Source organism: Ceratotherium simum, chromosome 12 (genome assembly GCF_057802395.1).
Source record: "Ceratotherium simum simum isolate JZ-2026a chromosome 12, ASM5780239v1, whole genome shotgun sequence".
NCBI lineage: Eukaryota > Metazoa > Chordata > Mammalia > Perissodactyla > Rhinocerotidae > Ceratotherium > Ceratotherium simum.
The window spans coordinates 18,562,249-18,582,750 of record NC_141911.1 but is presented as its reverse complement, the minus strand read 5'-3'; the positions used below and the strand labels follow the sequence as shown (position 1 = coordinate 18,582,750).

The window sequence follows — 20,502 nt, the reverse complement described above, 5'->3', positions numbered from 1 at the left end:
CCCGACCTCCTGAAGTGGACCCAGTCTCTCCACGGCGGGAGCCCCACACACTCCACCACTGCCCCACACTCTCCACCGCCGCCCCACACTCTCCACCGCTCCTTCTGCATGCCCTGCCCCACTGACGTGGGCTCAGTTGCCAGGCTGCAGAGAATCCAGTCACCAATCTACGGAGGCCCACAAGTTGCCTAAGGGCTTGTTGTTGGGTGGGGCCAGTCTCTAGGGTGGGCTGCCTGCCCTGGCTGAGCTGGATTAAATCGGTGCTCTAGCGCTTGGGGCAGACCCTGGGCTAGCAGGCCCCAGGGAGAACTCCAATGGCGTCTGTGTCAGCACGCCCACACCAGGCCACAACAATGGCCGCCACCAACGTCCCAGTCCCTGGAGAGGTCTCACCTCTCACTGTGATGCTCTCAGAGCCTATCAGGTGAGTCTCTTTTCACCAAAGCGCTGTGAACCTTTTTGTGTGTGTGTGTGTGTGTGTGTGCGCGCGTGTGAGGAAGATCAGCCCTGAGCTAACATCCCTGCTAATCCTCCTCTTTTTGCTGAGGAAGACCGGCTCTGAGCTAACATCTATGGCCAATCCTCCTTTTTCCCCCAAAGCCCCAGTAGGTAGTTGTATGTCATAGTTGCACATCCTTCTAGTTGCTGTATGTGGGACTCGGCCTCAGCATAGCCGGAGAAGCGGCGCGCCCGGGATCCCAACCCGGGCCACCAGTAGCGGAGCGCGCGCACTCAACCGCTAAGCCACGGGGCCGGCTCCTGTGCACCTTTCTTTCTGGTGATTTTAGGTTGCTTTCTGAAACGGGTGAGTTTGCGCGTGGGCCCTTTAAGAGCCAGTTTTAATTTCTTTGTGAACTGGGTTTTCTGGGGGTACTCCCCAATGTTTTAGTAGCAGGCAAAGTCAGATATTATGCCACTCGTCTCATTGTGCTGGGTCCACAAAATGCCCACAGTGGGGCTGCTCCCCGGCTCAGGGCCCCGCACCTCCAGGGAGGGCTGCGGACCTCTTGGCTGCTCCCTGGCGGCCGTGAAGCTGGTGGCTTGTGAAGGCGGCATTTTTTCTCTCCAGAAAGGGATTTCTGCCTCTTCCACCTCAATTAGGATTGTCGTTTGTTGCAGGAGTTCCTCTTATCTAGTTTTCAGTTCTCTCTCAGGGGTAATTTTTCGAGGAGTAGTTGTAAATTGGCTGCGTCCATGGGAGGAGGTGAGTTCAGATTCTGCCTACGCCACCACCTTGACTTCTCTCTCCTAAATTAGCATTTAAATGGATGAATGCTTAGTATATGTCTCTTGCCCTTTAGTACTCTCATTTATTGTGATTTAAAAAAAATAACATGAAGTCTACCTTTTTAACAAATTTTTAAGTGTACGGTACAGTATTGTTAGCTGTATACACATTGTTGTACAGCAGATCTCTAGAACTTTTTCATGTTGCATGACTGAAACCCTGTAACCATTGACCAATGTCTCCCCATTTCCCCCTCCCCCCAGCCCCTAGCAACCACCATTCTACTCTCTGCTTCTCTGAGTTTGACAACTTTAGAAACCACATATAAGTGGAATCATGCAGTATTTGTCCTTCTGTCGTTGCCCTTTGCTTTTAACTAACCTAAGTAATTTCAGTTTCTTTTATTTGTCTTTATTAAGCTCTATTATTTACTCATTCTATGTTCTACATTGGACCCTAGTTTTTCACACCACATTTACACATCAAATCAAATATATGCTGAAAGAATAAAGTATTTTCATTACTCTTGCAATTTTAAAACTCTATTAATATATCTTAGAAACAAGTTTACCTTGAGACATACTATATTGCTAAAATCTCGAAAGTTTATAATCACTATGGTCCCCAGATCTTTCCTGAGGACCATACATTTTGACACAAAAGAATCTTTACATTTTTAGCTTTTAACAAAATCCCAAGCAGCCTATTAAGCAGATTATCATCAGCACCATCAGGACTGGGGATGGGACAAGGCTCTGGGGATAAAGCTCAAAAATGGAGTGAGAAATGGAATAACACTCAGTGATGTCTATGGGTCATATCACTTCCTAATATAAAAATATACATATTTGACCAAGTAATGCTACTTCAAGAACTATATAGTTTGAAAATATTTGGATAAATTTGGAAAAGAATATATAGATACATTAATTCTTTTCTGGAATCAAATACAGTAAGCTCCTCAATTGAGTTTACCTTTGGGAAATGAGATCATTAAAACATATTGGACATAGAGGCAACTGGATTATAAAGGAAGACTGTTACTTTCCATTTTATACTTTAATTTGTTTAATTTTGCATGTATTACTTTTATTTAAAAATTAAAATATTTAAAGACTCTTGAATAGATAAAGATGTTTTAATTGTAAGGTAGCACTTTTACCCACAGTTACTACTTGTTTCCTCCAGTGGTTAAAAATAACACATATTTTGAAGCAAATTTGCCAATTTTCATTAAATTGATGGTTGAATTGAGGGAAGAAGCATTATTCTACAAGTCTGAAAATTTTGCCCTTAGAGGGCTGTCAGAGAAGGAGGTTGGAGAGAAGCATTTTCTCTCATCAAATTTTATCAGTTAGCTATTGCTACACAATACAGCACTCCAAAAATTAGTGGCTTAAAGAAGCAGCCATTTGTTTAGTTCCTAATTCTGTGGGTCAGCCATTTGGCTTGACCTCAGCTGGGCGGTTCTGTCATCTGCACCAGGCTCGGCTGATCTCAGCTGGACTAGCTTGATGTGGCTGTGGTCAGCTACCAGCTTGGATGGGAATGAGTGAGTTAGTCTCAGATGGTCCCTATTGGAATGGCTCATGTCTTCTCCATGTGGTCTCCTCCTCCAGCAGGCCAGCACAACCTTATTTACCTAGGGGTTCAGCAGAGTTCCAAGAGATAGAGCAGAAGTGGGCAAGGCCCCTTGAGCTGTGGCTCAGAATTGGCCAACAACATCACTTCCACCGCATTCTAGATTAAAACAAGGCTCACAAGGCCATCCCAGATTCAAGAGATGGGGAAATAGACTGTGCTACTTGATGGAAGGAGTTCCAGAGTCACATTCCAAAGGGACGTGGATATGGAGATGGGAATAATTGCAGCCATTTTTGCAAAAAATCTGCAATACAAAGTCTTACACTTCCCATATAATATGTGAAGAATCAATAGAGTCTCTTTGTGGGAATCAGAAATATATCACTTTTCTTAACATTTACCAACATAATCATCTTTATTTTACTGAATGTAGACAATTATTCAGTTTAAAAATAGCTAATAGACTCTGGTTGTAGCTTCTTTTACTGGCTACAAAGCATTTACTATGTGTCAGGCAGTGTCCTAAGCATAAAGTTTATCATATCACAGGAATAGATGGTTGGTAGGAGTGTGGAGTCTGGAGCCCAACTTGGTTCGGATTCTGATTTTACCACTTATTAGCTATGTGACCTTAGGCAAGTCAATTAGCCTTATTGTGCTTCAGTTGCCTATCTATAAAATGGCTAACAATAATAAACATAACTTGTAAGGTTGACATGAGGATTAAATCTAAATTAATCTATATTCCATGCTGGTAACTGTACCTAATGCCTGATAGGGCTGTTAGCTACTGTCATGGTCATCATCGTCATCCCTCACAATAACCCTGTGATGGTTAATTTTATGAGTCATGACTAATACAAACCCTGTAATGTAGGTTCTATTATTGTCTCCATTTTATAGATAAGAACGTTGAAGTTCGAGGAGGTTGACCAAAGTCACAAAGGCAAGATGGAGCAGGGCCTTTATTCCAGCCCCGGCAGCTGATTCCAGAGTCTGGGCTTTTTACACTATACAACACTGCCACACTGTGTAACAGTAGCTTCCAGAATAATTGTCTGCATATTATGTTCTTTTTTCCCATTATCAGCATTTCAGAGAAGCTGGTTTTCTTCACTCATTGCTTTTCAGTTGAGCGGACGTAAGAGGCTGCTGCATTGTAGTTGAAAGAACTTCCATATACAATCAGCTAAACTAGGCAGGAAGAGAATGGAACTGGCATCTACTGAGCATCTTTCACATGCCAAGAGCAGAGGGATACACTTTGCAAACGTCTTGTTTCATCTTCACAGATACCCCATTAAGTATATATTATCCCAATTTTATAGATGAGCAAACCAAGGCTAATCTTGTCCAAAATCACACAGAATGAGTCTGACTCCAAAGCTTTTGCCACTAGGCTGAACTGCTGCATTAAATGTAAAGAGATTCTATTGCGAATACTTTGTAAAACGATTCTGTAATAATTGTTACCTAATTTGCTTGTTTTACAAAGGCCGAAGGGCTGACTTCTTCAAAGTGACTTCATGGTTTCCCTCTGATGAGTTTTTCTGTTCCCTTCACTTCCAGAGGAGATCTGTACCCTGGTTATCGCTGAGACTTTCCCAGAGGATGCGGGGATATTTACGTGCTCGGCAAGGAATGATTACGGATCAGTAACCAGCACTGCCCAGCTGATTGTCACCTCAGGTATGTGAGGAGGAAAAAATGGCCGGGTTCTGTTCCCTAGCACTTCATGTGGTTGACCACAGCAGAAAGAACTGTCCAGAGGACGGCTCAGCCTTTAGGAATGCTCGCTACCGCTCCGGGAGATATCCCAATGATCAGTGTTTCATCTTGAAACAAAAGGCTCTGAGGGAGGGGGAGTGTAAGTGGAGACAAAAACCAAAAAGATAATGATCACGTAGCAATTGAACACACATGGGGCCATTTTTTAAATCATGCAATCTTGCTCTTGGAAACAATGGAGCTGGTTTCCTAGCATCCTCCTGCTAACCCAGAATCATGCTCACGTCTGAAGGCCACCTCCGAATCAGAGGTGCACTATTCTCAGCAGTGCCAACACAGGAGATCTGGAGACACTTGTACAAATCATTGTTTCATCCACTATTGAAACTTCTGGAAAAGTAGTACAAGATAAACTTAATGTAATTCGGAGAAGCCACAAAGATCTTAGAAATAAAATTTCATTGAAAGTAGAATATAACTGATGTGAAAAACTAAAGCAATATATTATACTATTAAAAACAATATTCAAAAATATCTGAATATTTTTTAAATTCAGAAACTTACCACTAGGTAAGGCAACATGGAACACCTTTTTCCCTTATTTTAACTTTAGTTGACTATTTTCTGCTATTGCTAATGAGCTTTAGTTTATTTCTACTGCCTTGTCTCCGGTATTTATTTTACAAAGGTTTTTAAGACCTCTTTGATCAAGCCTGGCACATAGTTGTACATGTAGTAGGGAATCCATAAGTGGGTTCTTGGCTGTATGAGATGGACTCGGAGAGAACAATCAAATTGTTTACTTTAGAAGAGTGAGCACTTGGTGCTAGGTGGCAGCAGAGGCACAAATAAAACTGGTTTCGGGATGTTGGAGTGGAAATTGTAAATGCTTTTTCGTCTTAATTAAGAAAGGAAATGTAAGGTTCACCTTCATGGTGAAACAGTTGATATGAATGAGTACTGTAAATGTGAAAAAGAAACTCCAGTGCCTGATTGGAGCTACAGGGAGGGGAGGATCCCTCAAATATTTTGATCTTGAGTTGGCTTGAAGACTGTCCCATCAAATGGCCATAACAATAGTGTTGTTCTCCAACAATATGGCCAAACCTCTGGACTCTGAAAGTCTGTGTGGCCAAACTTGGTATGCAGTATTTCCCATTTTCATCTGGGGTAAACCTGCTATAGGCTAAACATAATCAACAAATATTTTTGAGTTTTCGGTTTACCTCAATAAGCATTTTTTTCTTTTTTGGTGAGGAAGATTGTCCCTGAGCTAACATCTGTGCCAATCTTCCTCTATTTTGTATGTGTGACGCTGCCACAGTGTGGCTCGACGAGCGGTGTGTAGGTCCCTGCCAGGGATCTGAACCCACAAACCCCCGGCTGCCGAAGTGGAGCATGCAAACTCAACCACTGTGCCATTGGGCCGACCCCTCAATAAGCATTTTTTAGTACATTCCAGGAGCTCTGCTGGGCTCTGGGCAATGTGAAGAATCCAAAGACGACATGATTATTATCTCCTTATCTCAAGATGCATTCAGTCTATTGAGAATAGCAAGTAAAAATTTCTTTTGTACTGAGTTACAGCAGTGGCAATCATCTGAATTGGAAGAAAATTATCTATGAGATCATAAGACAGTTCACTTAGACTCAGAGCTTTACTTAGCTTTAAATGGAATGAATATCCATTGCCTACAAAATAAAACTGTTATAGCTTGAGCAAATGTCAGTAAAGCACAGGTAGGATGTTCAGTCAGATCTGCGGGCTGAACTGTGAGAGGATGAAGCTGTAATAGTTGATAATGTTTGTGTTGTCATTTTTCACCAAGTTCTGTCTTTAGCTCTTCTTTGAAATTTGTTAATGAATTGGTAGTTGGTTTCCCAGTCGGGAAATGAAGCAGGTAACAGTCACTCAAAACAAGCTTAGAAGAACCAGGCCCTCCAGCTGGCTTTGCTTCTGCATCAAATGAGAGCAGCACCTCTTCTTTAACAACTTAACAGGGCACAAAGGATTCTCAGATGATCTAGGACAGTGTGAAAATAACTGTTGCACTTAAGTAACATCTTATTTTCTCCTTCCTTTCTTCTCCCTTAGCCAATAATGAAAACTGTAGCTATGACTCAGTGGGAGAATCCAACAATGATCACTTCCAACACTTTCCACCTCCCCCTCCAATCTTGGAGACAAGTTCCTTTGAGCTGGCTTCAAAGAAACCATCTGAGATCCAGCAGGTGAATAGCCCAGAGTTAGGACTTAGCATGGCAGCTCTACAAATGAAATTCAATTCTGCTGAGAGGGAAACAAACGGAGTCCATCCCGGCCATGGAGTAAATGGACTGATTAACGGCAAAGCTAGCAGTAATAAATCTCTTCTAACACCAGCTGTCCTGCTTTCACCCACTAAGGAGCCACCACCTCTGCTAGCCAAACCCAAACTGTGAGTATTTCTGCATGGTTTTATAATACTTTCCATACCCCTGCTAAATTGCCTCTCTGATCAGGGGAAACTTTTTGCCTGGACTCAGCTCTCTGGGAAGTTGCCCCTTCTACAGGCAAGACTTGCCTGGCTGATGTGACCTTGGTACCAAGTGGGGTCCTTCAAAAATATAAAACATACCTAAAAATAAAGAAGGCAAATGAGAAGCTTGGTTAAATCTGCCGTTTGCTAAAAGCTATAACTGGTTTCAGCTGTGAAAATATCTGTGCATGGCGTGGCCTTGCAGTGTATAGCAAGGATGTAGCCCTTCCCCAGAGGTGATGGGGAAGGCGACCTACTTTGAGCTCTCTATTAAAAGCATTTCCAAATGTTTTAAATTTAAGAATCAGTAGGGACATCTGATATAGATGGGAAGACTAAAATCTGAGGATGGAAATTCAGTGTGCAGAACCTGGGGAGGGGAATGAAACCAGAGATAACCAGGCTTGTCAGGAAGAAAAGCGCCCTTCACAGCACAACCTACTTGGCTTTAGAATTCCATGGAACTGCATGTTTCCATGAATACCACCTTCATATTTGATTTCCATTATTTTCTTAGGATGATAAACCTTGCATGAGCTGTTTCCATTGGCACCACACAGCAGAGGGTTGTTATGAATAGTCAGAGAGAAGCAGAAATCAATTAACTCAAAAGGTTCTATCATAGCATAACAGACCTTGAATTATGGCCCTGATAGAGGTCGGTGGAAATGTCAGAGTCATATAAAATGTATACATACTCTACGAGGTCACATTTCCTTGAGAATGAGTTCTCCAGAATCTAGGAAAGCCCATTATATTTCCCCATGATCTCTGATGTTTTTGATTTGGGGCAGGAATGATGACTTTAGATTGGAGTATTCTTTGTTTCCCTAATACTAAGCTGCCTACTCTCTTCTCTGTCATCAGCTCATTTGTTAGTAAAGTTAGACTATATCAGATATTCAAACTAGAATAGCTTATGTTTGTACATGACTTTATTGTTTTCTAAGTGATTTCATGAATATCGTTAGACTAATCAAATAAATCTGCCAAATGAACGTCTTAAGTTAACAAAGGGGCACACAAGTTTATAAAGATAAATTTCTGGACAATCTTGTGTACAGTTTCAAAAATCTATCTATTACTACCCTGCACTTAATTCTGTCTTCCATCCAGGCTCATTTCCAGGCAGTAGGGCTCCTAGGTTTGTATACCTAGTGGTGTGAAAGATGCCAGGTGAACATTTGATAACCATGCTCCAGCTCCATTGAGGTGCTGAACAGGTACAATGAGCTCAAAAGTGTAAAAGAAATTTACACTCTTGTAGCTCCAACTCACAGACTTAATTGCCGCTGCTGACTCCTTTTATCTTTGCATTTTGAATATGTATTTGCAGTGCTTTTAATGAAACAAAGGACCTTCTCTCCTGGGAAAGAAAGGACGAATGTGTTTAATGACTAGGACTTGATGTACTCTTGATTAAGTGAAGTGTATCTACCATAATGGCTGTCATAAATTGGGTATAAATCACAGGAGAGCAAACGTGAGGAGCCGTTAACAGGCATTTACAGCCCTCTTATCTCAGGAGTTTCAGCAGCTCTTCAGCTTTTAGCTCTGCTTTACAGTGACATTAGTGTGTATGAGGGGAGGACGCATGTCTACAAAAGACACAAAACAGTTTTGTGGTTATTAAGAGGAGGAGTAGCTTAAGCATAAGTTTGAAGAGTGACATCATATTTTGCTTATTAGTTAGATTTTCAATATAAAATAAGGTATAGGAAAAATGGCCTTTAGTGTTTCACATCCACATAAAGGGGTTACTCCCCACTTCATGAGGAAATTTAAGGAAAGGCAGAACACCTAATCACAAAACCTGGTAGCTTAGAAATCACATTTATTTGTACCAGGTTTTACCAGTTTTTTTCCCCAAATCTTTGTGTGTATATTTGGTATGAGATTGTCAATGCAAAATAACCAATAACCAGTCTATAGATAAGAGAAATAAGGCAAGTTTACTTGGGCCGGAGTGAGGATTATAACCCAGGAAGGCCTTAGAAAGCGTTGTGGAGAAGCATGGTTTTCAGTACAGTCTTAAACCTTTTTAGAACAAAGAACATACATAAACACACCCAGGATACATTTTCATCAAAATTTCAAAGAGGTATCCAGTTGCAAATTAGCAGGTCAACGTGACCGTGATGTCAGGAAAGGGGCTAATCCGGGCGTTACCAATAGGGCATAGGTGGGGAAGTATGTATTCTTATCTTAAGAGAGTGTATTCTTTACTTTAATAGCCAAGCAGATGTACAATGTATGTAGGCCATAAGTCAGGCTTTTTAGTTCAAGCCGAATAGTTACCCCATAGACCTCAATATGTGAGAATCTCTTGTCAAGGTCTTCTACCTCTCTCTTGATTATCGCGGTCTTTTCTGAAAAGATTTGCTCATTGTTTTAAAAGTTGTATCCATTGATAGAAAAATGCTATTGAATGACATTTGCAAATAATTTAGGATGGCATCTAAGTTATTGATAATTAATGACTATAGGTAACCACCAAGTAAAATTCTTACACACATCTATTATTTTCATACATTGGGAAGAAAAAATGAGATTTTATTTGCCTTTGTGGTTGGCAGTGAAAAACTATCGCTTGCTCTAATCTTTTTGCATCAGCCTATGATTTTATTCCTCTTCTTTAGAGGAGAAGTTTATATTTGGGAGCTTTATGGCATTTCAGTCATCTGAATCATTTGTAATCAAACAAATAGAAAACAATTAGGAAGGGGCAAATAATAGGAATTAAAATATTTACTCTTGCAATATATTAACCTGAAAATGGTGTTTGATTCATCAGATTGCTAAAAAAAAAGATCATTTTCAGAAAGAAAACCTCTTTCATGTTTTCTCTCAAGTAGCTCCAATACTGATCATGGGAAGAAAAAAAATCAAAGACTAAAATGAAAAGATAGAAAAGTTATGAATTCTTTTCTCTAACAAGGTCCAGCCTTGATCCTCTATTATCCAACAGAAATCCTCACCAATAGCCTTACACCCTCCCAGACCTCGAGCTGAGTCTGTGGTTCTTATCCTGAGGGTGCGTTCCTGGCTCAGTGTCATGGAGGCATCCACTTCAGTTTCTGCATCTCGGACACTGTCCCTCAAGTATAAGTTAAACATGATTAAATGTAGGCCATTCAGTAAGTGCTGGACGCTGTGCACACAGGCTTTGTGGAATGCCTTACCACTTACCATGGGACCAGAAGTGCACTTAGACACTGCACAGGAAAAAATTCATCCACGAGAGTTATTTATGTGACCCAGTGTCTGACACTCATAATCTTCTATCATAGTACAAAGAAAAGAAGCAACGTGGTGCTTAAATCATATTTCTTATCACAGAAAAAGAAGAAGAAACAAACATAAACCTAACTTACGAACTATTCGTCATGTTATTTTCTTTGTTCTGAGAGCACCAAATAAGTCTGTTGCTGCCCACTTTCTACAAATGATGCCTGAAGATTTAGAATAAATATAGGGCTCAGTGTGTTGATAGGAAATCAAATTCCTGCTTCTCTTTATTCTTGTCAAAACACAGTCCTTCAAAAGCACAGATATGCGTGCTAGCCCCAGGAATAAACCCTGGAGGGAAACTTGTGAATGCCAAATTTAGTAGGTGAGTTGCAAAGCACGTAGAGAAGTGTGGTTGTGTTTTTCTGCTGAACTCATCTCCTAAATTAGACCAAACAATATATAAATAATAATATGCTGTTTTCAAACCCTATTTCTTCTTTTTTTATATTTTTTCCTCTGTCTTGTGGGAGGGACATAGAAAATAAACCTGTGGAAGAAGCAAAATGAGAAATCAAAAGAGAAATTACTGAAGGGTGAAGCAACAGTCAAGTTCTTGCACCCACAAACAGGACAAGTCAGCAGATAAAATTATATGTATTTGTCACTCTAGGGCCAGTAATATACACATTACCATAAAAGTCCATGTCCTTTGACTGGGAGAATGATAATGAAATGTTTAAAAAATTTTACATGCTTAATCAACAGCTAAACTGGATGTGGATTTAACTCTCTTTGCTCCTATTCTTACTGCTTTCTCTTCCCCCAAGCTCTAAAGAAAAAACAGTATCGTTATTTCCTATCTGAAAAGGGTAAAATGATTTCAGGCTGAATCAGACTTCGCAAAATAATTACATTTCACTTCTTTTGCTTCTCTCCTTCTCCTTTCCCTCACTCTTACCGTCAGACACCCAATTGTTGCTACAAATTCTTGTCCTGAGAGGGGCATGTCCTATAAACTCATTCATACTAAGGTATTAGGGATTTTGTTTGTCATCTCAGTCCAGTTCTGGACTGACAGAGCGAAGCTGCATCTTCATAATACTGAGCAATTATAAACACTGTGTAAACTCAGAGCATTGTCCTAGAATCGCACATGCAAGAGTGAGAGATGATGTGTTTGAGAGACAGAAGAGAAGGAAATAGCAGTCTGTATCACTGTCTTTATCAGTGACTTAACTGTGCCAGGCTTGCTATATTTGGAAGTTCCTTATGGTTTCATCCACACTCCTAGACATAAATTTAAGCACAAGTTGTTCCCTTGCCTGGAATGTTCTACTCCCTGGAATGTTCTGCTACTAATGGCTAGCTCCCTCTTGCTTTCAAGTCTCAGCTTAATGTCACCACTTTCCCTGATCACCCAATCGAAAGCAGCCACCCCGCCATTCTCCAGTAAATCATCCTCTTTAATTACCACAGAGCATGTAATTGTCTCTGATAGTTTCTTATTTACTTACTTGTTGATATGTGTGTTGTTTTCCCCCCACTATTATAATATAAGCTTTTTGGAGAGTAGAGACCTTGACTGTCTTTTTCACTACCCTTTCACCAGGACTTAGATCAGGGACTGACAAATAGTAAATGCTCAGAAATATTTTTGAATGAATGAAGCAAGAGAAAATTGACCAAAAGGAAAAGAAAGATCTCCCATGTGTAGAGCAATCCCATTTGTTCTGCTTAACTTCATTCCTAGATATACCATAGGACTTCTATTTTCAAACCCCACCCTTTCCAGAGTTTTCCCACTTTACAATACTTTTCCAACTGACATCATTTATCTTATAAACAGAATGAATAGAAAGAATTAACTAAGAATCCCGTGGGATAGAATTACATTAGAAAAGTTCATCCAACCAAGTTACTTAATTTGGGAACCCTTTCAACTCCTTCCTCATTTCTCCTGTGTTCTCATTTGATTAACATCTTACTTTAAAACATTCTGGAGAAAATGAGACATTTGAAAGGTCTAGGAGGACATTTTCACTCTCTAGTACACACTTACAATGTCAGTTGGCCACAGCACAATCAAACTGCTATTTCAAGGTGTGTGTACTTGACATGTTAACACCCCCATCGGATGCCAGACTTTTGATGAAGGGCTGAGAGCTTCTGTGCTCCTCCCTTCCTGTCCTGTTTATGTTGGACTGCTGCTCAAACTCCAGTGTGTGCTTGGTCAGTATAACTTAGAAAGTTGGACATTTTTCCATCCTTTAACCTCCACTAGTTAGGGTTTAAGATCTCACTATATTACTGTTTGACGTTAGATTACAAATGGTTTCCTCGCTTCTAGTCTAGTATAAGCCTTACCTTGTAGATTTAAACACACGAATACAAAGGCAAAGAGATAAGCAAAACAATTTCGGGCAAAAAAAGTAAGACAGGTCAGAGATGAAATCATTAAGCAGTTGTGGAAAAGTCCTTAAATGTACATAAAGGTATTTAAAAATCTAACACACTTTTCATTTTCTCACTATTAATTGAACATCTGCAAAGTGTTGGGTAGTGTTGGGTGCTGAGGTCACAAAGATGAAAAAGACAAGAGCATTACCGTTGAATAACCCACAACCTAGTAGTCTCTAAGACCATATTGGCTAGAACATACATACAAGATTCTACACATCTTTTAGCATTATGTAAATGTTGTAGAAGAATGACCGATCCCTAAATTATAATCAGTGCAATCCCATTGCCTTCTCTTCCCAATTTAATGTTTGGAAGATAAGTTATTCTGCTTTTGATTCTGAAAACTTAATAGGCACCAGCTTCCATTTCTGGTTAAATGCTTTTCTTGATCTGCTGAGTCTAGTCAAATAACAAAGCAATTTAGTAGCAGTGAAAATGCAAACATGGAACCAGGAGGACCTTCACAATAATATTACAGCAAAAAAAATAAGGCAGAAAGTAATTTTTTCAATTTGTTATAAAATCACACACAGTCACCAAACACATGGGAGAATGATAAATAAGGAATGTAGGCACAATTATGGTCCTAGTTCTGAAGCACGTGGCTATGTGGATATAGGCTCTTCATAAATGCAATATGATGGTGGTTTTGCATTAACAGTGTTGGTGTTGGACCACTGAAAACAACCCCTCCCTGAAATGGAAAGTCCAATCAAAGAACTTCCTGAAGTATTAAACCTTTAACTAAGGATAACATTTTGATGTATTCTTCCTCGTGATTTTTTTCATGTAAATATTCACACTGACACAGTGTCATATTCTTAGCTAAGATAACAGTGCTTTGCCAAGCTAGTCTCTTGGTCAATGTAATGTTTTAATTACATTTCCAGAAGAAGGTTGAGTCCTTATTTTTATGGTTAGTACTCTTTATTTGGTGTCTAAAATATAGTTGGAAATACTTGCAGATACCCTATGTATATTCGAAGTGGTACTTAACCATCCATAGGAAAGACTATATATACATCTCAAATATTAGGTGCTTTCCATGACAGAGTACATGATGATGCAATATTTCTTCAACATTTCCATCTCATCTTGCCTAAGTATGTATGAGAGACCCTTTGATGATTACAAAGTAAGTTGAAACAAGTAGTCCCTGCTGGGTAGGGATCTTTAATTTTAAGGGGGGAGGGGCTGAGCTCAGAGATAAGACGGAGCTACATTTGAACAATATGGTCAGAGATAATGCTTTGAATCTGGTGTCAAACAGATATTAACAATATAATGTTAAGCAAAAAATACTAGAAATTAAGTGATATATGCAGCTTAATACTAATTTTGTGAAAAAATAAACACCAATTAAAATGTGTATTATATATTAGAAAGAAATACACTAAAATGTTACCTGTGGTTCTCTGAGTGGTGAAATTTTGAGCAGATTATATTTTCTTGTTAACTAGTCCTGATTTTCTAACTTTTCAACAATAGTGTTTATTACTTTTATAATTACAGAGTGTTATTTTAAAAGAAATAAGTATTTTTGATCCTGTCTCTTCCTTCCTCCCTCCTCCATTCAACCTCAACTCATTTTACTCTTTGTCATAGATGCTTCCTGCTAAATAACAGTAACCAAGCTCAATTTTGAGCACAGTTCTGGCACTGAATGCTCTCATTCTCTTCTCTTGGAGCTTGTCTCTTCTCCTAGAAGCCAATGACTTCAGGATTCCGTCTGGGTTTTTTGAACCCATCCTAGAAAGCTCTCCCTAGGAAATGTTCTACGCTCCAAAATGACTTTTTTCTTCCACAAATGCTCTTAATACCTCCCACAACCCATGACCGAAACTCCCATTCCTTCAATTGCACATCTCAGTTGTTAGGATAAAAGTGATATGAATAAGGTAATTTTTCATTTTAAGGCCAAAAATAAGCCAAATATTTTAAAGACCAATAATTAATATATAATCCATACAATATCTTCCATAACAAGTAGGATGCACATTTTCCCTCAGAAACAGTGATGAAAGAGAAAATATATGGTGAAGGAAAATTGAGGTTCCCATTCAAATAACGATTTATCAGTAAAATATGCGACGAAGGCATCTGCCTTAAGAGGAAGCATAGTTGTGGTAACTGTGAGAGTAAGAAGAGTAAAAAAGGCTGAAGAGAATTATGAGAAATGATAAGGAATATCAAGAAAGGAATTGTGTATTTCCCATCAGTAGTGAGAACCTATTTGAAAATAGAGAGTAAAAACTCATATTAGATTCAATGAGCATGGTTTCATGACTTTATTTCAGGCATAATCAGCCCTCTGAAGGGAGAAACAAAGGACGCATATAGTTGGTGGTACTGGCAAAACGGAGATGCCATAATATTGAAATTGACGATCCTTGAGAAGTATTGAAATCAGCATCCAAGCAGTGTGTAGGGTCAGGAAGGGAAGCAGATGAAGCCAGATCAGGGCTTAAGGGGAAAAGAGGACTCCAGAAAATGGAAGGGGTCAAGAAAATGGAAGTTACACCAAGAATGAAAGTGACTCAAAGGGAATGTGAGATAGAAAAGTATGAAAAGGGAATAGTAGTTGTGATCAAAGAGAAGACTCTGAAAGTTCAAAATCTTAACAAGAACTCCTTCCAAGTGATAAAGGAATTTAAGAGATATGTGTTTGAGTGGATGGTTTAAGTGGAAGTTAAGGTCACAGGAGTAGAGGAAGTGGTCAAGGAACCACGAAGTCAAGATGTTAGAGGGAACATTAACGTGGATGATGGCCAAAGGTGATGGCAGGAAGCTAAATGTTAAATAGTAAAATCATTAAGAAAAGTGAGGAAATACCAAGGTTGTTGGTGACAAGCAGGGAAGAGTGATTATAGGTGGAGCACATAGACTTCAAAAGAGAAGTAGATTTATTGAGTGATGATGGCATTACTGTTCTAAGAGTAGCTTTGGAAAACAAGGAGCATGCGGAACCTTCCTTGCTCAGAGAAAATCATGATGGAGTTAGCAACCTCATCAAGGAAAGCCAGATTTCAGTTAAGACAAAAGCATTTCCAATGAAAAGGTTTGAGGAAGTGGCAATATTGGTTAGAAACAGTTAAGGAATCCCATAGACAATGGAAGGGATCTAGAAAACAGACTCTGGGGGACAACTGGAGAAAGAAAAAGAAGAGAGCTGTAGGGGAGAGGTTTGGATCTGAGGAGATAAGGTGAGAGAACAAGAATATCATCCTGGGGATCACTTACTGTTATTTCATGAAGAACCACTAAGATCATTTTAGCCAGAAGCCAATAGAGCCATTTCCACCATCATACTTCTTTTTTAGTCCCCTATTTATTTCAGTTATATTTTAGCACCGTGATCCATTTTGTAGTTACCTCTTCTCTCCAAGTAAGACCTTGAGTTGGGTTTTTATTGAGCAAGCCTATTTCCTGTATTTGGATATTTTAAAACAATTGTTTTCAACTAACGAGTCTCTAATCCATATATATTGCATTTCACTTTGTGTCTACAACTTTTACTGCCAGAGAATTTCTTTCTTTCTACTGCAGGTTGAAATATATTAAGTTGACAATTTTTTACCATTGATTTATTTTTTCTGTGAATGTATAAGTTTTTCATTCAAACTAATACATCGCCTGATGGTGAAAACATTAGTAACAAGGAGGTTTATTTTAGTTGGTTTCTATTACATGTGTAAAAGCAGACTGTTCATTTTCTCAACAAATCTAAGAATGACTGTTTCCTTACTTGACTAAAATTATGATTACACAAACCTTGGGGATAACACTGGAATTGATGTAGTTTTTTGAAAACCTTGTCCATATGTGGCAAGGAATTAGATGTTCTTTCATTTGGTTTTAAGAATAATGTCCATATTAAGCTAATAAAATAAAATATGTAGATTTGCATGGAACAAGTTGGCTGGGTAAATCACATATAAATTTGAGCATACAAATTTGCTTCATTATTCAAAAGGAAACTATAAATTCATTGCAATCAGAACCTCCAACTTTGCTATATCAAGTTCATGTCTTGGGACCTCTGGATGTGGAGGTTCCCGCTAGGATAATACTGGCTTCTCTGTTTATTGGGGCTGTCGTGAGGATGCACATTGATTGTAAAGGTTTTTGATGATGTTCAGAGGAAATGCCTTAGTAAATATGTACATTTATTTAATTTCTATGTCTACTTTGTGTTTGCTAGAGCTTACCGCTCTACCCCATCTCAACTCACAAACCTTGAAAATGTATTTGCTCTGTGCCCCACTCCATTTCACAATGTTCTGTAGGTCTGTTTTTTTTTTTTTTAAATGAATGTAATGATGTATGTATCCACAGAAGGTAGCATTTAAGGGACTCTGTGAGCCTACTGATATGAAGCTGGTAAAACCACCCAATCACTAACATACTATCCAAATATTTTTCCTTCACTAAATATGTCAGGAACCAAAAAGAGTGGGCACAGCTATCTGGTATTCTTTTTCCTCAGAGGAGTTTATAAATAGGTCAATACGGGTAATTATATGCCTCAGCTATAATTTCAAACTTGCTGCTTTCCTAGTAATTGCCATTAAATGTGAAGGTTGTGAAAGATTTCTGGAAAAGACCACAAATATTTTCTTGTCCTTGTTTCTTTCTTTGTTGAAATAGTTCATATGACATCTGGTTTCAGGGATGTATCATTATGTGCAATAATGTTTATAGCAAAGAAAAAAAAAGCCATAAAAAATGGCCTAAGAACAATGCAGTGCAAAATAAAAATGTCTTTTGTTCTCTGTAGTTTTTAAAATAGAGTTTGCAGCTTGGACTTCCAAAAGGTTTCAGCCACGGGGGTAAATTCTTACTCTGGATGATTGTGTTTTCATGTCTGGTGCCCTCTTTTCCTTCATAGCTGTTGCTTTCTTTAAAGGACATCCTCTAAATCAAATGTGAAATGTTCATATTTATTTTTATTCTATCACAAAGCAATCTTACATATATAGGAGAGGATTATTCATGATGAAGCATTCTGGAATAACAGCAAATTTCACTTCATGTTTGTTCAAATGATTCTACCTTTAAAAGCAGAATTATATTTAGTTTTGTCATTATTAAAACTTTCTGATACTAAGCAGCTGCCTTACTGGAGAGAAATATTATAAAGTTTTTATTTTTAACAAAAATTAGCAGACAGAGGTTTCTAAAAGCGATTAAATGGCTCCTGAACGTTCTATCATTTGGAAAGTTGATTTATTTATGCTGAGGACCATTACCCATATTTTCACCATGGTGTCAGCTTGAAAGAAACTAGCATTTTGTTATTTTGCACAATAAGGAAGGACCAAAAGCTGCCTTTTAAAAATGATGTTCTGTTTTACACTCGGTGATAGGAGTAAGCAGTCTAAATAAACTGGAATTCCTACTAAAATTGGAAGTGCAAGGGAATGAGGAAGCTCCATATTTCATATTTTGTCTATGTTCTTGGTCCTTTTAGTCAGGACAAGGGAGGACCCCAGTTGAGATTGATTCTGGAGTTCTGCCTGGTGCTCTACCGTGAGCAACGGTTCTGCTTTTGCTCTGGATCTGATGCTGCATCTAATCCTCTGTCTTCTCATGCTGGAGTATCATGGAGTAGACGGAATGCAGGCAGGCAAATATGCAGACCTCAACGTGGATCCAGCTCAGGCCTCAAACCCGTAAATCTGGATTTGGGTGGTACAGGGAGGATGCGAAGGGTTCATGCCAGCCAGGAGGGATCTAAGACATCTGCCAGTTTGGAGTGTTCGCAGGAGGCCATCCTGTAAGGCTAAGTCTGTGTTTTGGGGCTGGGAGGGAGGTTGGCCTGAGTTAGACTGCCATTTTCTTAAGAGCTTAACCTCTGAAAAGTGACCCAAAGTTAGCCCAACTTTGTGAAATTAAAAGTTTTGAATTCATCTCTTCCAGATCCATATCAGCCTGAACTAGGCACTCCAAGTAGTCTAGAATAAATTAATTTAGGATTAAATGAGAAAATAACCATACTTTGCTTGCTAACTGCATTCTCTCCCCTTAATTATGAGCAATCTGTCAGATTAAATCCAAAATCAACGAGGTCATTTTTCCTCCTGGTGGTAAATTTCCCCCATGATTTATTTCACATGAAATTTATAAACATTAATATTTCTTATGCTAGGAAACAAACTGTTTATTTCTGGGTTCGTGTTGACTTTAGCATGTACTTCAGTATACTGTTTAAAGGTGAAGCAAAGGATTATCAGAGAATTTACAGAAATTGAAGAAACACGATACACAGTCAAAAACCAAGGGCCTCCGCCTTGCGCTGGGCACACCACCACTGACAAAGGCAAGTAATAGGTTGGATATTTATTCTAATAGAAGCAATTATTGTTATCCTGCATTTAGACAGAATAAGTAGACATTTAGGACATTTTTTCCTCCAGAAAGTTTTATTGCTACTGCTTATATAACCTGGAACATGTTTCACATCGATGTTACGTTTTAAAAATAAGGAATTACTTAAGTCACAAAAAATTATTTCAGAGACTTTGTACAAATATAAGTGATCTAGTGTTAATTATTGAAATATTTGAAAAATGATGCTATGACACATTCGCTTTTATTTTTCCAGTCTTGGTCATGGATTTTTTTTTTTTTTTACACTGAACTATCCATGTCCTTCTCAGGTCTCATTGGGACCATCAGTGCAACCAATCAGCATCTTCAACATCTTCTAAAACATTGTTTTTCTCATGACATTTTTCTGCTGCAAAAGTAGTGCCGCTGATATGCAGAAGACCTCCTTCCTGGAGTTCTCCCATCCTCTGCTCCGTTCTTGACTGGCTGATCTCTCAGCTTAATGTACCACCTGTTTCTCTAGGACTTCCCTTCAATATCATTCTGGAAGTGCGTTTTACCTTTTTCCTATCCTGGTTTCCCCGATCCTTGAATGCCATGTATTCCACTTGTTAGTTTTCTTCTCTCATTTGCCAGAAGCATGCCCTCCACTAGCTTTCAAAGAAAGAGTGCAGGACAGATTAAGTTTCTAGACCCCACTTGTCTGAAAAATGTCTGTATTCTGTCCTTGCACCGAGGTGACAGTTTGGCTAGGTTTTGAGTTATAGATTTTTCCTAAGAATTTTAAGGGAATTGCTTCAGATTCTTCTAGTTTCCAATGGTATTCTAGAGGAGTCCAATGCTGATGTGGTTTCTGGTCCTCTGTATATGACCTTTTTCTTTTCATTCTGCAAATATGTAGACTCTTCTCTTTACCCCCTGAAATTTCATGATGATATGTAATATTTTCAGACGTTGTACAGGATATTAAGTGGGTCCTTTCAATCTAAAAATTCATTTGTATATATTCTGAAAATTTCTTATATATGTATTTTTTATTTCTTCTCTATTTTGTCTGTTCTCTCTGAAACTTGTATTATTATGATGGTGGAAGTCTTAAAATGATGTTCTGATTTTCTTTTCTTTTCTTGCCGAGTTTTGTTATACTTTCTGTAGATATCTTCACCTTTGTCTTCCAGACCTTCTGCTGAATTTATTTCTACTATCATATTTTTATTTCCCAAGACTTCTTTCTCATTCTCTAAATTTTTTTATGACATCGTATTCTGTTTCATGGACGCAATAATGTCCTTCATCTCTTTACAGATATTAATCATTGGAGTTTTCTGGGGGCCCAGGGGGAATTGTCATTGTCATAATTTAGCCTTTTTTTCCCCCATTCCCTGCATTTTCTCTATTGCAAAAAGAAGTTCCTTTTTTTCT

At 38.7% G+C, this 20,502-nt stretch overlaps 1 protein-coding gene across 1 annotated transcript in view; it reads left to right on the top strand.

Annotated features, from left to right (window-relative positions):
• PALLD (palladin, cytoskeletal associated protein) overlaps window positions 1-20,502 on the top strand; it is a 241,680-nt gene that overhangs the window by 33,552 nt on the left and 187,626 nt on the right. The window contains exons 7-8 of the mRNA XM_087437441.1: window positions 4,382-4,501; window positions 6,636-6,978. Of these exons, the coding sequence (XP_087293567.1) occupies window positions 4,382-4,501; window positions 6,636-6,978 (463 nt within the window). The remainder of the gene's footprint in view (window positions 1-4,381; window positions 4,502-6,635; window positions 6,979-20,502) is intronic.